General features: G+C 36.5%; 1 protein-coding gene across 4 annotated transcripts in view; it reads right to left on the bottom strand.

Moving 5' to 3' along the window:
• Positions 1–18,972, bottom strand: part of WDPCP (WD repeat containing planar cell polarity effector) — a 332,130-nt gene that overhangs the window by 235,352 nt on the left and 77,806 nt on the right. For all 4 annotated transcript variants that reach the window (XM_082643314.1, XM_082643316.1, XM_082643313.1 and 1 more), the window contains exon 2: positions 215–299. In XM_082643314.1, coding sequence (XP_082499440.1) covers positions 215–275 — 61 coding nt within the window. In that variant the 5' untranslated portion in view covers positions 276–299. The remainder of the gene's footprint in view (positions 1–214; positions 300–18,972) is intronic.

Below are 18,972 nucleotides of genomic sequence, written 5' to 3' on the forward strand. Positions count from 1 at the left end.
ATTAATGTTCAAAGCAGAAAATGTAACTCAAGTTGAAAAAAAATAAGCAGAGTTAACTAAACGAAATTACTATACACTAGCCAATTTTCATTAAGTATAAAGAAAATAATGCAATTCCAGCTGGAGAATCTAAGCTCTAACCTTTGCTAGTACTTATTTATATTGTTGTAACTTATATTTAAAAAATATTGAAATTAATCCAGAGCTTATTTACCCCCAATGTGTAAGGTATTCTTCAAAGACCACAGGTGCAGTTCAGTCAAGCAGAAAGACATCTGATGGCAGAAGGAATCTCTGTCCTGTTTAAAAAAATAATTAAGAAGAGGTGCCAATTAATTATCTTCTATTGCCAATAAAACCAAGATCCCTTAGAAATAATAAAAAGAATCACTTGCTGCTACTGATATTTGAGATACGGTTCATTAGAATAAACACACTTTAATGTACCCTTAGTTAACCACCCAGAAATGAACTCTAGAAAAAGGAAAAAAAACACTTGTTTTCCTAGATTTAATATGTCATCACATTGAGAAATGTAGTAAGAAGAATATATATATTTGCGTTTCCAATAACATACGTTTGATTTTTAAGGCTCTGAGTGTATTTAGAATTATTTAGCATTTAAGCATTTTTAAAAAATATTTTTAAGGAAAAGAAACATCTGTTATGTAGTTAGTAAGTACAAACACATTTTGTGGTCTATCTTTATTATACAAAGCAAATATTTACAATCTCCCACATACTAACAGGCTAATTAAAGTGGAATTTTCAAGGTAAATGATATATAGTTATTATTATAGGAAACATATTTACTTAGAAGTAAACTGTGTGAAACCACATTAGCATTCAGATTAGTTTGTTAATCTGCATGTCGTGATAGATCCAGATAGTCTACTCTATACCTGCCTTAAAAAAAAGAGATAGCAATAATGTACATCTTATATTTTCTCCCAGTTTTAACAGCAGGGGCTAGTGATGAATATTATTAACACTTTCTTTTATTATTTCCAACAAACTTCTGAATAACAAAAAACGCTTGAAAAATATTTTAAGACATCTTTCATATGGAGGAAAAAGCCCTCAGCTTCTTTAACATTTGGAGTGACTAAAAATATTTTCCCATACTATTCATATGGGTGATAATCCAAAATAATTTTAGACATAATATAAACTTTGTTGGTCCTTCCTTCACCTTTACATTTGACCTCAATGCACTTACAATCATCAAGAATCAGATGCATGTTCAACTAATGAGACACAGTGTACTAATTATTGAAATGGCAGAGTGAACAATTACACAGCATAAAAGAAGGGCTCGACCCTGCTTGGAATAGCAGGGTTCTGAGAAGCTACAGACAAGTTGTAAAATGTCAGTAGGACCTCAAAAAAGCATAGAACTTCATCAGTTAAATGATGATGATAAAAATGATGATGATAACAACAGATAATACTTACTACGCACCTACATTGTGACATGCATTCTTCTATAATTTTATATGTATTAACTCAATCCTTATAGCTACTCTTTGAAGTAGTACCATTACCCCTATAATGAGGAAACTAAGATATAGAAAAGACATATAACCAGCAGGTAGTGGAAGCAGGCTTTGAATCTGAACAAATCTGAAATCTCTGGTTTCAGAGTCTGTGTTGGCAACCACAGCACACTTACTGATTTGGGGTATACAGAGGTGTAGGGAGGGTGTACACAGCAGTTTGAGTAAAAGGACAGTGGTAGATCAAGATGCCTGGTGGAAAATTATAGAAAAATGACGTTGAAAAGGGTAGCAAAAAACAGGCTATAATAGTAAATTTTGGACTGATCTGAATTCACTCTCTTCCTTGTACTAAAGTGCCTTAAAAGGTTAGAGATGAAACAAAAGACCCTTCGACCTCCAGATGTGCCCTCCTCTAATCAGAAGCTGGTTGTCACTGTATATAGAAATGGGGTAGAAGAGCCTGTGGGCTCATTACTATGAAGGATGCAATTCCTTACTAGTAGGCAGTGGAGAAAAAGGGATATTAAGCTAATTTGTATTTTTCAATTCAACTGAGTATTATCTTTCAGAGTTGTCACTTGTGAGTGACTCTAGTGAGGCTGCCATTACTCAAAATATTTCCAAAGCTGTGTTCTTTGGCATTGCTTTCAGTTAGTTTCATGAGACTTATTCAGAATTATTACTTTATAGTTGTATTTTTTTAATTAAAATATTATTGTATTAGAATATGTAAACAGTGGCCTAGTCATTTGGATGGGTGAGCTCTGTAATGTTTGTTTAAAGAATCAGTTAATAAATTAAATAAATTTTGTATTTATTAAGTTTAATGTGTGGATTCTAGACTCTAACTGCCTGGCTTCTTATTCTAACTTCTCAGCTTATTCACTTTGCACAAATTACTTAACTTTCCTAAGTTCCCCCAGCCATAAAATGGGTATAATAAAGTACTTACCTCAAGATTGTTTTGAGGGTACCTTTATTCAATTACCTTATTATTGCTGCTGTTTTTGCTACTGCTATTACTCAAATGTCTAGCACTATGCAAATTTATACAGAAAAAACAAAAGAAGTATTAAATATGATCTCACATTGTATAGAGAGAAATGAATGAATGACTAAGTATTTACAATAGTGATTTTATGAAGGAAAAACATCTGTACGTGGAGAAATTTCTACACCAGAGGAAGTACTGATTTAGGACATGCAAATGCATTAATACTTCACTAGGAATAGAGAAGAAAGGATGTGATAAAACAGGTGCCTATTTCTTCTGACACTGAGCATTAAAAGTCTCAACTTCTAGGGCTTCACTGGTGGCACAGTGGTTGAGAGTCCGCCTGCTAGTGCAGGGGACATGGGTTCGTGCCCCGGTCCGGGAAGATCCCACATGCCGCAGAGCAGCTGGGTCCGTACCGCAAAAAAAAAAAAAAAAGTCTCAACTTCTAGACAGTATTAGAAAATAAAAACTCACATTCTTCAATTTAGTGTTGATTCAGATACCAATAACTAGAACTTATGACAATTCGGACAAAGGCAAGGCTGAAGTAAACCTGTTAGTAGCTACATAATAAGGTTTCATCATGCAAATTAGAGATAAAATTTTATAGCCAAAGCCAGAAGGCCACATTTTTACTTACGTATCAAAAGAAGACTGCACTTGAAATGCTATTTTTCAGTTTAAGTCAATTAATAATAAAGAATTTGTCAAAACATTCCCCTGATAACAGAAATGGAGAGTGGATCATAGCTTCTTTTTAATCCATGCTGGCTATTATTTATAAGAGACAGAGAAGCTTTTAAGTTGAAAACCAATAGGTCTACTGTGTATCTTTACTAAGTCTGAAAATCCCAAGCTACTCAGAAATTATGGAGTTTGGAGGAGAATAAGCAAACTGATGCCTGTGGAGAGTGTCAAATGTCAAGGACAAAGCCCTTGACCCTTTGCACTTGGACATAAGGGGAAATTCTGAGAATAGTACAGTGTAGAGTCTATGATCTGGACTTGAAAACAGGACTCATTTGTAGTTTCATTGGCGGTGGGGGGGACTGAGAAAAATGCATGTGCTAGTTCTAAAAATGTCCTAATGTATATAAACAATGCTGCTCTAGTTTCCCACTAAATAAAAAAATAACAGGAGGAAAAGAAGAGAAACATTCTGCTGTATAAAGCACTCCTGTAGCCCCTGGGATATTTGGTTTAATAGTCATGAAGTAGCCACTGGGGTTGGTGCCCAGTAGAACGTAAGCAGGACTGGTAGCCCCTCACATTAACCTACCCAGAGTGGTGGTATCCAGATAAAGTGGGATCCACACCCAGCAAAAGTAGACACGGTGGCAGCAGTAACGAGTCGATGGAGCAGGTCTAGCAAGTGAGGCAAGTGAGAAGGAAATGGCCAGCGTCCATTAGTAAATGATTCGACTTATTTATGAACACATGTGACAACTCCTGCAGGCTCCCCAAAATACGTGTGATTAAGGAGGAGGCTTTGCAGGGTCATGCATTAGCAGGCAGGCAAAAGATAGTCAAATGTGGGTTATTCATCCTTCTTTTCCTCTAAACTTCAAATATCTGCTAATAAGATGATATAAAGTTAAAAAGAATTAATGGAGTAAATTTTTTAACATTTGTAAAAATCTATAATTACTAGATGGACATGGTGGGAGGGGACCAAATCAATAACCTTTTTAGTCCTCAAAATGTCTTGCCATCTTTTACACTGTGCAGGTTTTTGAAAGACGCAGACCTCTGAAGGCCTTGCATCTTACTCAAGAATGCCACCAGTTAAAAAGAATGCTGTAATTTCCTTGTTTGAAGGAAGCAGTCAAGACTGAGCTCGTATTATTCAAATATTGTATTAATGCATAGTTGTTTTGAAGGAGGAAAGAAAAGAATTTCAGTAGAATTCTGGATTCTGCATTTTGGGAGGGGGCGTAGGCAGGGATTAAAAAGGTAGTGAAATAGAGAGTGCCTACCAAGGTGCAGAAATATTGCCCCACTCAGTGCCCTTGTGCATTTCTCTGGGGATAAAACCCAATACACATGACTGAGAACTAGACCAAAACTAGTTACATAGGGCAAAAATGAATAAAAGAATGAATGACTAAAAAATACAGCAAATTTTAATACTGAATAGGAAAAAGAATTAGCCAAATGAAAAGAACAGCGGAAGGGAAAACCTACACAAAAAATTGCCCTTAATTTAATTTTCATTTAAAATATCTTTATAACTTTTTCAATTTTCTGTTTAGTTTTATAAGGCAGTTGATGACAGTCTCAGATGTGTCAGAAGGCCATTCTAAAACCAAATGTCCAGTCTCCATGACAGAATAAGGAGCATGATTTAAACTGAGCTTGATCTAAATCTTGATTATTCTCGTGTAGGGGGGAGAATCAATGATAGCCCAAATTGTGAGCACAGAGAAATGGGAGGATCTTAGCCTTTCTCACTTTCTAGTTACATCCTCAAAAGCTTTAAAGTCTTCCTTCCAAAAGAGATTACATTATAATAAATATTTATTTGCCTTAAGATTAATGGTTACCATACAGGTAAATTTTAAGAAAGTATCACGGAAAATAGAAACCATTGCACTAAGATGCTGTGACTTTTTTATACTTTTGATAACATTATTTTGGAAAATAAAAACTTTTAGAGGTAAAGATTACATGCCACTAAATAAATCTTCAGAATATTTGTCTTCCCTGGTTTCTGAAGTCAGCTATTTTGACTGCTTTGGAAAGGAGAGGAAGCCTGAGGGCAAATAAAACCCTAATGTAAAACATGACAGGATAGAAAAATTAACTAAGAGAAGAAGACATGGCTGTAGTTTAGTAAAGATGAATGATACCATGGTGCCAATGAGACATTTAAAATGAAACGTGTATTAGCAAAATACCTCAAAGAGCCTAAGGAAATATTTCTTGGGCATAAAGTTAGAACACATACTTGCTAATTATTATCAATAGACTTTCTGAGGATTATCTATCTATTTACCAATTCAAAATGTACAAAATTAAAGACAACTAAATAGCACAAATTTAAAAGAAACCACTAGTTGTATTAGGTGTTCTAGTCATCATTAGGTATTTTCAAAATTACCTAAAATACAGTGTATTCCCCCACAATCCCTTGTCTAATGCTATCTACATAAAATTACATTAATTATCTGTTAAGATATGCATGAACATATTTAATCAATGTCACATTATCAGAAATAAAGATTTTTGAAATATTCAACACTAAATCAATCATGCAATGATAAAGTTTGTGTAAAAGGGCAGAGGAGTCTCAAAGAGACCTCAAGCTTAGACTGAACATACTCTAACAAAAGACTAGATTAGTAGGTACACTGGGTCATTTGTACCTCAGAGAGTCCTATGATATCTAATTATTAATTAAATATCACAAATACTTTGAGCACTTTAGGTGTTTGACATTTTACTGAGTCACAGATACAGGATTTATAAATCAGGGTCTCTACTATCAAATAGCTAAAATCTAGTATAGCAGATAAAATAATCACAAAAACAATATGAAGTTTGTGATAAGTGCAAATTCAGCAACATAAACAAAGGGCTGTGGGTGTTCAGTAGATGTTCTAGTTTGATAATGAAGAAATTTTCTTATAAAGTAGAGGACATTGAAGAATTCTTAGATTTTGATAAAGGGAGAGAGAGAAAAAGGAGGAAACAGTATACAAAAACATAAATTAGAAAGATGCAAGGCATATTTAAGAGGTAGTAAGCAATTGGTTTGGTGCACAAATAGAAGAGATAAATCAGGGCCATACTAAGTAAGTCTTTAAATGCCAAACTTAGGACTTTATATCTTGTTAGGTGGCTACTGAGAAATTATGAATAGTTTCTGATCTGGTAAGGTATTTTAGAAACGGTAATCAACAGATCGGAATTGTTCTTGGAAGATTAACTTTGTGTATGGGAATATTGGAGGGATTTTTTTATACAAGTGATCTGTTAGAAAGGTAATAAAGTGGGCCTCCCTGGTGGCGCAGTGGTTGAGAGTCCGCCTGCCGATGCAGGGGATGCGGGTTCGTGCCCCGGTCTGGGAGGATCCCATATGCCGCGGAGCGGCTGGGCCCGTGAGCCATGGCCGCTGGGCCTGCGCATCCGGAGCCTGTGCTCCGCAACGGGAGAGGCCACAGCAGTGAGAGGCCCGCATACCGCAAAAAGAAAAAAAAAAAAAAAAAAAAAAAAGAAAGGTAATAAAGTAACAGGCAACACCAATATTTAGCAACAAGGACTCTAATTGGGATGGTGGAAGTTGGAATGTGAAAAAATAATCAGATTCATTTGAATAAAGTATCAAAGGCATATGGGAACTGATAAATTGTGGAAGTGAAGAAGAAGGAAGAATCCAGAGTGACCACCATGAGATAGGGATCTGGTTACTGTACAGACATGACCCTTGCCTTGAACATGGCTCTAGTGAGCCGACATGCCTCCATCATCATGTGCCAGTAAAAGAGTACCAGCGCATTCTGTTCACAACGACTGATTCAACTACTCAACCAACAACCTCAATTTTCCTAGCCACTGACCTGGCCACTCAGTCTCCTGCTATACTTTAGTCTTGCCTTTCAGTTTGTAATCTGGCTCTTCCTCTTCCTTAGACTGTGATTCAGCTTCTTCACCCTGGCAAAGGACTCAAATACCACTGTCTGGCCACACCTGGTTCCCAGAAACCCCTTACCCAGACCTGTTCCCACCTGGTTTACCCTAGTTTCAAGGGCAGGACTTGGATTGAAACATACATAGAAACAGGTCAGTCTAGAAGAGGAGCAAGTTTTGTTGTCAATAAACTGAATTTTAGACACAGTGGGAGTTTAAGTTATAAGGGTTGATATGAGTAGAAATGTCTAGCTGATAGCTAGAAATATAGAAAGGGGATCTGGACTATATAAAAACTATTTTGGAATTTTCTAAATAGAAAGTAAAGCTAAAGCTACTGAAAAAGATCCCAGAAGAAAAATAAAGTCAAGGATAGATATTTCGGTAATTCTCCAAAAAGGAGACAATGAAAAAGACAGATTAAGCCAATATAGTGCCAGAAAAGGCACGGAGGGGAAAATGGTGTGTGTTTTTAAGTGGTTATATAGTGATCAAACTTGTTGTTTCTGAATTTTAATATAGAGATGACCTCATCATGGTTTAATGAGAAACAGAGTTTTATCAAGGACACAAAGATTAAGTCTTCTAAAGAAGGTGTGATTCTATTGCTCTAAATGCTGGGCTCTGAGCCCAAATGCCTTAATTCTAACCATGCTGTAAAAAACTTACCCCGAATCATTCAACCTCTCTGCCTCAATTTCCCTACCAACAAAAACAGGGATAATGATATTGACCTACATTTCTAAGACTGCTGTAAGGATTAATTAATTCTGTGTAATGTTCTGAAGATGAAAAGCACTGAACATTATTAGTGGGCATCACATAACTAATTGCCTATAACACTGAAAATGTTATTCTTAAATTTTACTCAAACAATAGTTATCAAATAAATGTCCTAGGGCTTCCCTGGTGGCGCAGTGGTTGAGAGTCCACCTGCCGATGCAGGGGACACGGGTTCGTGTCCCGGTCCAGAAAGATCCCACATGCCGCCAAGCGGCTAGGCCCATGAGCCATGGCCGCTGAGCCTGCACGTCCGGAGCCTGTGCTCCGCAACGGGAGAGGCCACAGCAGTGAGAGCCCCGTGTACCGCAAAAAAAAATAATAATAAAATAAAAGTCCCAGCTTCCTTAGTGACATTTATCTTCAAATGTTATTAAATTATTATTTTAAATATATCTAGATCTTTTCTATGCTATATCATGTTATCTCACAGCATATAAAGATCTAGATCACTTCAGAAGTCTAGAACACCTTTACAACCTAAATATTAAATGTAAATATTCAGAACATATTTATCTGATAATGAGCACCCACTGTAATTAGTCAATAAATGCTAAAAGGTAATAAATACTTCAACTTACAAAACTTTAGATTTAACAAATAACACTAAGCAATGAAATGGTAGGAGCGAAATGCAAAAGCACAAAGCAGTGTGTTAAAAATACCATCTATCATTTCCTTATTTTTAAAACAGCTATAGAACCTAAAAGCATACAAAAAATGAAGAGAGAAACTTTAAAATCTATTAGACAATCTGTCTGGTCTTTTGTGTCCTCTTGGGTTTTAAAATTATAATAGTAATACATGCTTATTGTTTAAAAAATGCAAACAATACTGAAGTATTTGATGTTAAAACAAATGTGTTCCCTTCCCAGAGGCCCTCCGCACTCTGAAGGGAGCCACTACACAACATGGCAGGTGGCCTTCCAGAACTTCTTGAGGTATTTACAGTATGTCCACACCCACATTGACTTGTTTTGTATTTTAGTAAAGACAGGATCTTACTCAACAATTTGCTTTTTTTTCACTGAATACCACAGCATGGATATCCTTGTTAGCATATAAAGATTTACCTCATTGTTTTTAATAGCGACCAGATGTTCCATTGTATACCGATCATAATTTACTTAACCATTCCCTTAATGAACACAATTGTTTCTTCTTTTCATCTTACAAATAATAATACTATTAAAATATACATGCACACCTTACATTTTAATAGGTACTGCCAAACAGGCTGCCAAGATGACAGTACCAATTTACATTTCCACCAATAACATGACTACCCTTTTCCCTATTCCCTCAGTAACATGGAACATTAACAAAGTTTTAACTTTTTGCCAGTCTGGTAGGTGAAAAATGGATTCTTGTAGTTTTAAGTTTCATTTTTCCATTCATTAAAGGAATCAAACATCATTTCATGTATTTTTTTAACAGCCTTGTTTCTTCTATAAATTACCTGTTCCTAGCTTTTGCCCATCTTTCTATTAAGTTCTCTGTCCCATTCTCTGTACATTAATATTAAACCTTGGTTTTAGACATATTTAATTCTTTTAAAAATTTTTCATCCACTTTATACATGAAGAAAATAAGAGAACATAGAATTCACATTTTTTTTTTAATTGGGCATAACACCCCAGAAAACTCTCTGAACTCAATTCAGCTAGTGCTGTGCAGAGTGTCATGGCCAGGGTGATTCTTCATAGCTGCTAATAATTGGTCAGGTGATCTTATTTCTAGATGACGCAAATGGCAATAGATTCCCGTTTCAAGAGAAACTGTGCATCATACTTTCTTAAAGAGGTTAGAAGAAATTCTATGCCTAGAAAGAATAGTAAGGAGTCTCCTCATTTTCCCAAAATAAACTATGGCAAAAATCTTTATAAATCTCCTGTTATACTTAAATTTGGAAAATATTTCTCTAGAGCATTGTTCAAACTGTTTAATTCACTTAGGTAAATAGATCATGTCAATTTAACATTTTCTGTACTGTAAGCAGTTTTGACATTTGGACAGTTCATCAATGGCTTCCTCATTGTGGCCTGCTTCCTCCTCTTCTTTCTACTCATTACATGCAACAAATTAAATTTCACTAATATTTAAAGATCAGTGTTGACCTTTGCATAGCCATTTTCTAGGTTCCTGTTAATACAAACATCTTGTTTGCTGATGCTCATTTCAAATATTTTGCTGCACACAATTTTCCATTATTCCAAAGAGACCTGTATCTAGTTGAAGTGCATTTTTTCCACGATTTGCAAAATAATCACAATGGCTTATATCAGGCATTTTAGGGAAAAAAGTATGCTTGCATAAGCAAATAATAACAACCATAAAATAATCTTTGCTCACCACCACTTCCAACATATGTACCCACTTTCTGATCTTCAAAAATATGGACTTATTCCTCTTTTAAGGATGTATCTCAACTACAACAATACAAAAGACAGGGAAAACAGAAATGTGAGAAATGTGAACATGATAAGTAATTCTAGATTGTAATTCCATAAATATAGTTTTATGCTACATTTGAATATATAGAAAGAAATGCAACTTTGAAGAGAAAATACACTGAATTTCAAGAATAATTCCTACAAAGATGAGTTAAAGACAAGATAACACTGAAATGCTCTTATCTAAACCAATGTTAACTGCCGAAATAATTTGTCAGTTTAGAGTTACTGTTTTAAAAAGCATATAAATCAAACACTATTGCAAAGTGAGCAAGAATGAAAAAAGAGATCCTTTCTCTTCAAACAGGAAAGACAGTGAAAAATCCTGAAGTGGCCCGCAGCTATATCACCTTAACCTTGTCAGATTTCACTTGTCAACACTTTGATGACAGATTGCCACCCGCTCCTCTAAAAAACAAATCCTAGTAACTGATGAAAGAGATGGCTTCTTATAAAAAGTGGAATATTATCTCATGCAACTTGATAGCTATATACTTTAAAATCTTTTTTTTTCCCAAAAGAGACTTGAAAAACATTTTCTGTGGCTTTTATGAAAACTGAGAAGCCAGAGAACCCTCCCAATGTGGGGAACTAAACGGTGATTTAAAATACCTACTAAATGCACTTTATATTCACTATTTCATTTAGTTCTCACAGTAACTCCCTGAAATTGCATACTAAATTGTGTGTTTGTGTACATAAAAGTATTTTTATGAGCAGGGAATAGCAGTTTTTCCAAGGAGTCCATTTACACACCCCTGTCTCCCATCAACTCTGATGAACTCTAAACCTCTTAATTTACAGATATGGAAACTGAGGTGTAGGGTGGTAAAGTAATTTGCACAAGCTCAGTCCGCTTGCTAGAACAGGACTAGAATTCCTGTCCACGATATCTGTGTGGTGCTCATTCTACTTTACCTCCCTTTGGCTAATGCTGTGCTAAATAGAGCCTTTTAGTTAAGCTTCTGCTTAAGCACCTGAGACAGGTGTCAATTTAGGCTTGTATAATTAATCCATGGTGAAAGATATACATAGATGGAAACTATTTTCTGGCCAAATTTACTTTAATTTCTTTTTCTTAAGAAAGCCCTTGAGGGAAGTTACTTGAATGACTATTTAAGGATTATTTTTAATTAGTATATCAGTAGCTCATAAGTAAACTGATGTACCTAAAACATGATTATAATTGGTATTTCTTAGGCACTAAAGAATATTCACACTATTTGCTTAGCAAACGTCATAGATAATATAAAAATAAGCTCCAACATGAAATAGTAATGCTTTATGGATGAGTGCTAAATAAACTAACATCTTCTTTATAAGTTACTATACTATATCAGAAGCTTTATTTCTACTTTGACTTCCCTTATTTGGTAGCAGCTCTCACTAAGTTGTCAGACCCTCACTCTCTATGACAAGTTCTTAATAAAATGTAAACAAGCCCTAAATGCTCACAGTTTATAAGAGTTTTGTGGTGAATCTTTTTATAGTGTGATTACATCTCCCTTCATACTCTTTCTTCTCTGATTGGTTATTTTTCACCTTTAGTAATAGTGTATCACCGCATTATTACTTATATAATATTTTTAGTATTTTGTTTCAGTGGTTGAATGGAGAACCAAAGTAGTTCATTCACGAAAGAACAGCCTTTTCTTATTGAAATGAAGGCCTGTGAATAACAGCCAAGGTCCCCTGAGAGGGGATCAATTTCACCTTAACATATTTAACATAGGCATATATCATCAGGGCTTAAATGTTAATAATCCTTTAATGCAGTAGGAAATTTTTACCTGATATTTAAAAATCAGTAGAATAAAAATAAAAAATAGAATATTCTAGATCACGATCATGTTTTGCCCTAAAACCCGAACAAATCATGGATTAATAAAAAATGTTTCCTATGCTTTTAAAACTATACTATATATTTTAAATTATAAGAGAGTAAACGGGATAATTATTTGAAAATATGTGGCAAACAATAATTATTCAATAAATGTCAGTTTCCTTTTCCTGAATATTCAGTATCCCTAGATTCTGTTTTCAATAATACCTAGGGAAAAATATTTTAATTATTTTAGTATTTATCATTTCATCTTCTGATTATTTTTAGTTTGGTTCAACCCACATTTGTGAAGCATCTAAGTGCCAACCAGGGGACCAGGCACCATGCTAGGCATTCAGAATATGAAGGAAAAAAATACAAGTACCTGCACTTGAGGAGGGCACAACTTAGTGAGGGATGGGGGTAGTGGGAGGATAAAAACAATGAATACGATTACGTCAGAGAATGGCAAATAAAACAGAACCTTGTCAAAGGAAGAAAGTACAGAAAAGGGAATTGTTAATTGAGGCATCTAATACAACCTCAATCACAAAAGTAGAAATTATATATCCAATTTCAGAACCTAAGACCTCTTCAAAGAAAATGAATGACTAGCATATAACCCAGTCACATGAACATAGTGTATTTCCTCAATTCCAACATCACCATAATTCACATTTGATGGTTTCTGAAATGGTATGTATCTTGTAATCATTGTTTCTATTTAATACAGTGTTGCTTTGATATTTCTCTATCAAAACATTGTTGCTGGGGAGGGAGATCAAGATGGCAGAGTAGGAGGACATGGAACTCACCTCCTACCACACACACATCGAAAATACATCTATGTGTGGAGTAATTCTCACTGAAAACTAGAGATATGCAGAAAAGACTTTTGTGCAACCAAGGCTATAAGAAGGAGCCACAGAGAATCAGGTAGGAAGGGAAGAGGAGTGATCAGCTTGGGACCTGTGCCCCTGGGAGGGAACACAGAAGAGGATGGAATGTAACAGCACAGATCCTCCCTCAGGAGTGAGTGGTTTGAGCCACATATTGGGTACCTCAGCTGTGGGATCTGACACCAGGAAGGTGAATCCCTTTGGCTGGAGGTTGGAGGGCTGGTGGGACTAACAGGAAGGCTGTAAGAAACCTAGAATCTGCTTGTAAAAAGTGTGCATACAAAAGTATGTTTTGCTTACTCCCAAAACAATGTGGGGACAAAAAAAAAAAAAAAAAAAAAAAAAACCAGATTGAAACTGCACGAGATTCTGGCCAGTTTCCCACAACCACTCCAGTGCACAACCCAGTCTGAGCCCAGTGCCCGCTCCGCCTAGCTTCTTGGCTCCACACAGGAGTGAGGGCTGCCACAACCAAGGAGAGTGCTCAGTTGTGAGGGACAGTGCCAGCTCAGACCCCTCCAGCATCTGAACCGGGTGGGGACAGCCATTGCTGGCTTTCAGAGGCAGCAAGCACATCAGAGGTGGTCCCAGACTCTGACTGCAGCCAGGGCTACCACAGCCCATGCCCAGAACTATACTGAACACCCATGACTGCTCTGTTGGCTCTGAGATGCAGCTCCACACTTGGGCAAGGGTACTGGAGCTGGAAGAGAGGAAAGAACACACTCCTTGACCCTCAGGGCTTCTACTCCAGCAACTTGGGACCTGTCCCTGTCCCCAGTAGGGTGGTGTTGGCCACTGAACAGAGGAGAAGCCCCAGGTCACACCTGGCTCCAGCCCCACCTCCTACCAAGGTTATAGCTGCCACTACACCCTTAGGAAAGACATGACTTCTGCACACATCAAATCTAGCTCTCCTGCCAAAGCCACTGTGCACACACAGATTATATAATGATGCTCCCACATAAGGACATGCCTTCAAGATCTCAATAAGTAACTGTTTCACCTAAATTCATAGACAAAGAAAATTAAGCAAAATGAGAATACAGAGGAACTGGTTTACTTGAAAGAGCAAGAGAAAACACATGAAAAAAAAAATCTACCAGATAAAGAATCCAAATCGGGCTTCCCTGGTGGCGCAGTGCTTAAGAATCTGCCTGCCGGGGCTTCACTGGTGGCGCCGTGGTTGAGAGTATGCCTGCCGATGCAGGGGACACAGGTTCGTGCCCCAGTCCGGGAGGATCCCACATGCTGCAGAGCGGCTGGGCCCGTAAGCCATGGCCGCTGAGCCTGTGCGTCTGGAGCCTGTGCTCCACAATGGGAGAGGCCACAACAGTGAGAGGCCCGCATACCACAAAAAAAAAAAAAAAAAAAAAAAAAAAGAATCTGCCTGCCAATGCAGGGGACACAGGTTCAAGCCCTGGTCCAGGAAGATCCCACATGCTGCAGAGCAACTAAGCCCATGCCCCACAAATACTGAGCCTGCACTCTAGAGCCCACGAGCCACAACTACAGAGCCCGTGAGCCACAACTATGGAGCCCACATGCCTAGAGCCTGTGCTCTGCAACAAGAGAAGACACTGCAACAAGAAGCACGTGCACCGCAATAAAGTGTAGCCCCTGCTCACCGCAACTAGAGAAATCCCGCACACAGCAACGGAGACACAACGTAGCCAAAAATGAATAAATAAAATAAATAATTTTTTTAAAAAAAGAAGAAAAAAAGAATCCAAGTCATTAGTAATAAGAATGCTAACTGAATTCAGGAAAAGAATAGATGAACACAGTGATAATTTAAAGAAGGAAACAGAAAATATTTTCTTTAAATAGAACTGAAACACAGTAGCTGAAATGAAAACCACACTAGATAGAATGAACAACAGACTACATGATACAGAAGAATGCATAAGTGATCTGGAAAGTAGAATAATGGAAATCATGCAGTCTGAACAGCAAAAATAAAAACAAAAAACTGGAACAGTTTAAGAGACCTCTGGAACAACATCATGTGTACAAATATCCACATTTAGGGGGTCTCAGAAGGCAAAGGGAGAGAGAAAGAGATTGAAAATGTATTTAATGAAATTATTAAGAATTCCCAAATCTGAAGAAGGAAACAGATATCCAGACACAGGAAGCACAAAAGATCCCAAACAAGATGAACTCAAACAGACCCTACCAAGACATACCATAATTAAGATGGCAAAAGTTAAAGATAACAACAGAATTCTCTTTATCTTTAAAGAGAGAAGCTGGGAAGAGAAAAACAAAGAGTCATATGCATGGGAACCTCCATAGGCTATCAGTTGATTTTTCTAAAAAAAAAAAAAAAAAAAAAATTGCAGGCCAGAAGGGAGTGACACAATATATTCAGAGGGTTGAAAGGGAAAAACCTGCAACCTATGACACTCTACTCAGATATATTATCATTTATAATTGAAGGAAAGATAAAGAAGTTCTCAGACAAGAAAAAATTAAAAAATTTCATCAATACTAATCCTACCCTAAAAGAAATTTTAAAGTGCCTTCTCCATGTAGAAAAGAAAAGGCTACAACAAGAAATATCTATAGGAAAGGAAAAACCCACTAGTAAAAGAAAATATATAGTACAGGCTGAGGATCAACCACTTAAGGAAGCTAGTATAAAAAGTAAAACACCAGGGCTTCCCTGGTGGCGCAGTGGTTGAGAGTCCGCCTGCCGATGCAAGGGACACAGGTTTGTGCCCCGGTCCGGGAAGATCCCACATGCCGCGGAGCGGCTAGGCCCATGAGCCATGGCCACGGAGCCTGCATGTCCGGAGCCTGTGCTCCACAACGGGAGAGGCCACAACAGTGAGAGGCCCGCATACCACACACACACACACACACACAAATAAAACACCAAAAATTGTAAAATCAACTATAACTACAACAAATAGTAAAGAGATATATATGAAAATGTAAACTAGGATATCAAAAACACAAGATGTGGGGGAGAAAAGTAAAACAACATAGATTTTAAGAACGTGTTTGAACTTAAATGACTACTAGTTTAAAACAAGTAGATATAGTTATAGTGCAACATACAGGAAACTCATGGTAATCACAAATCAAAAACCTACAATAGATACACAAAAACAAGAGAGAAAGGAATACAAACATACCACTAAAGAAAATCATCAAACCACAAAGGAAGAAACTAAAAGAAAAAAATAACAGAGAAAGAGCTACAAAAATCAAAAAAAGTAACAAAATGGTAATAAGTACATAGCTATTAATAATCACTTTAAATGTCAGTGGAGGGGCTTCCCTGGTGGCGCAGTGGTTGAGAGCCCGCCTGCCAATGCAGGGGACACGGGTTCGTGCCCCGGTCCAGGAAGATCCCACATGCCACGGAGCGGGGGGGCCCATGAGCCATGGCCGCTGAGCCTGCGCGTCTGGAGCCTGTGCTCCATAACGGGAGAGGCCACAACAGTGAGAGGCCCACGTACTGCAAAAAAAAAAAAAAAAAAAAAAAGTCAATGGACTAAACGCTTGAATCAAAAGACAGGGTAGCTGACTGGATAAGAAAAAAAAAAAAACAAGGCCCATTTGTATGCTGCATACAAGAGACTCACATCAGACCTAAAGACACACGCAGACTGAAAGTTAAGAGTTGTAAAAAGATATTTCATGTAAATGGAAAGGACAAGAAACCAGGGGCAGCAATGCTTGTTATCAGACAACATAAGCACCTAATACAGAAGCACCTAAATATATAAAGCAAATATTAAAAGGAGAAATTGACAATAATATAATAATAGCAGGGGACTTTAACACTCTACTGACATCAATGGATGGTCATCCAGACAGAAAACCAGTAAGGAAACAGTGGTCTTAAATGGCACAATAGACCAGTTGGACTTAATAGATATCTACAGGACATTCCATCCAAAAGCAGCAAAATACACATTTTTTCAAGTGCACATGGAACATTCTCCACAATAGATCATATGCTAGGCCACAAAAGAAGTCTTGGCAAATTCAAGAGGATAGAAATTATATCAAGCATTTTTTTCTGACCACAATAGTATGAAACTAGAAATCAATTACAGTAAGAAAAATGGGAAAAACACAAACACATGGTGACTAAACAACATGCTACTAAAAAAACAATGCGTTAATGAAAAAATCAAAGAGTAAATCAGTAAATACCTCAAGACAATGAAAAGGGAAACACAACTTTCCAAAATCTATAGGATGCAGCAAAAGCAGTTCTAAGAGGGAAGTTTATAGAGATATAGGCCTACCTCAAGAAACAAGAAAAATTTCAAATTAACAACATAACCTACCATCTAAAGGAATTAGAAAAAAGAAGAACAAATGAAGCCCAAAGTCAGCAGAAAGAAGGAAATAATAAAGTCAGAGAGGAAGTAAATAAAAGAGACCAAACAACAACAATAAAAAAGAAACAATCAATTAACCCAAGAGATGGCTTTTTGAAAAGATACCCAAAATTGATAAACCTTTAGCCAGGTTGATTAAGAAAAAAATGAAAGAGAACGCAAATAAACAAAATAAGAAATGAAAGAAGGGAAATAAAAACTGATACCACAGAGATACAAAAAACCATAAGAGAATACGATGAACAGTCATATGCCAATAAATTGGACAACCTAGAAGAAATGGACAAATTTCTAGAAACACGCAACCTACTGAATCAGGAAGAAACAGACAATCTGAACAGATGGACCATCTGTAATGAAATCGAACTTGTAATTAAAAAAAAAAAACGTCCAGCAAACAAAAATCCAGGACTGGACAGCTTCACGGGGAATTCTACCAAACATATAAAGGAGAGCTAATACCTGTCATTCTCAAACTATTCTAAAAACTGAAGAGGAGAGAACATTCCCAAAGTCATTCTACGAGATCACCATGACCCTGATACCAAAACCAGATGAACACTCCAGAAGAAATGACAGACTGACATCTCTGATAAATATGGATGCAAAATTCCTCAACAAAAAATGGGCAAACCGAATTCGAAAACGTATTAAAAAGATCATACACCATGATCAAGTGAGATTTATTCCAGGGATATAAGGATGGTTTAAGATTTGCAAAATCAACCCATATGACAACACATTAACAAAAATGCAGGATGAAAATCACATGCTCATCTGAATAAGCGAAGAAAAAGCATTTGACAAAATTCAACATCCATTCATGGTAAGAACTCGTATTAAAGTTGGTATAGAGGAAACATATCTCAACATAATACAATCCATTTATGACAAACACACAGCTAACATCATACTCAGTGGTGAAAAGCTGAAAGCCTTTCCTCTAAAATCAGGAACAAGACATGAATGCCCACTCGCACCACTTCTATTTTACACAGTATTGGAAGTCCTGGCTCCACAAATCAAACAAGGAAAAGAAATAAAAAGCATCCAAACTGGAAGGGAAGAAGTAAAACTGTCACTATTTGCAGATGATATAATACTATACATACAAAGTCTCCACCAAAATTCTATTACAACTAATAAATGCATTCAATAAAGTTTCAGGACACAAGATTAATATACTGAAATCTATGCATTTCTATACACTAATAATGAATCATAAGAGAAAGCAAGAAAACAATAATGTTTAAAATCACATCAAAAAGAATAAAATACTCTGGAATAAACTTACCCAAGAAGGTAAAAGACCTATACACTGAAAACATTGAATAAGAAAACTGAAGATGATACCAAAAAAAATGGAAAGATATCCCTTGTTCACGGATTGCAAGAATTTATATTGTTAAAATGACCATACTGTCCAAAACAATCTACAGATTTAATGCAATATTTATCAAAATACCATGGGCATTTTTTACAAAACTAGAGCAAATAATTTTAAAATGCATATGGAATCACAAAAGACC

The sequence above is a fragment of the Mesoplodon mirus genome (assembly GCF_964341445.2).
Source record: "Mesoplodon mirus genome assembly, chromosome: 14".
Taxonomy (NCBI): domain Eukaryota; kingdom Metazoa; phylum Chordata; class Mammalia; order Artiodactyla; family Ziphiidae; genus Mesoplodon; species Mesoplodon mirus.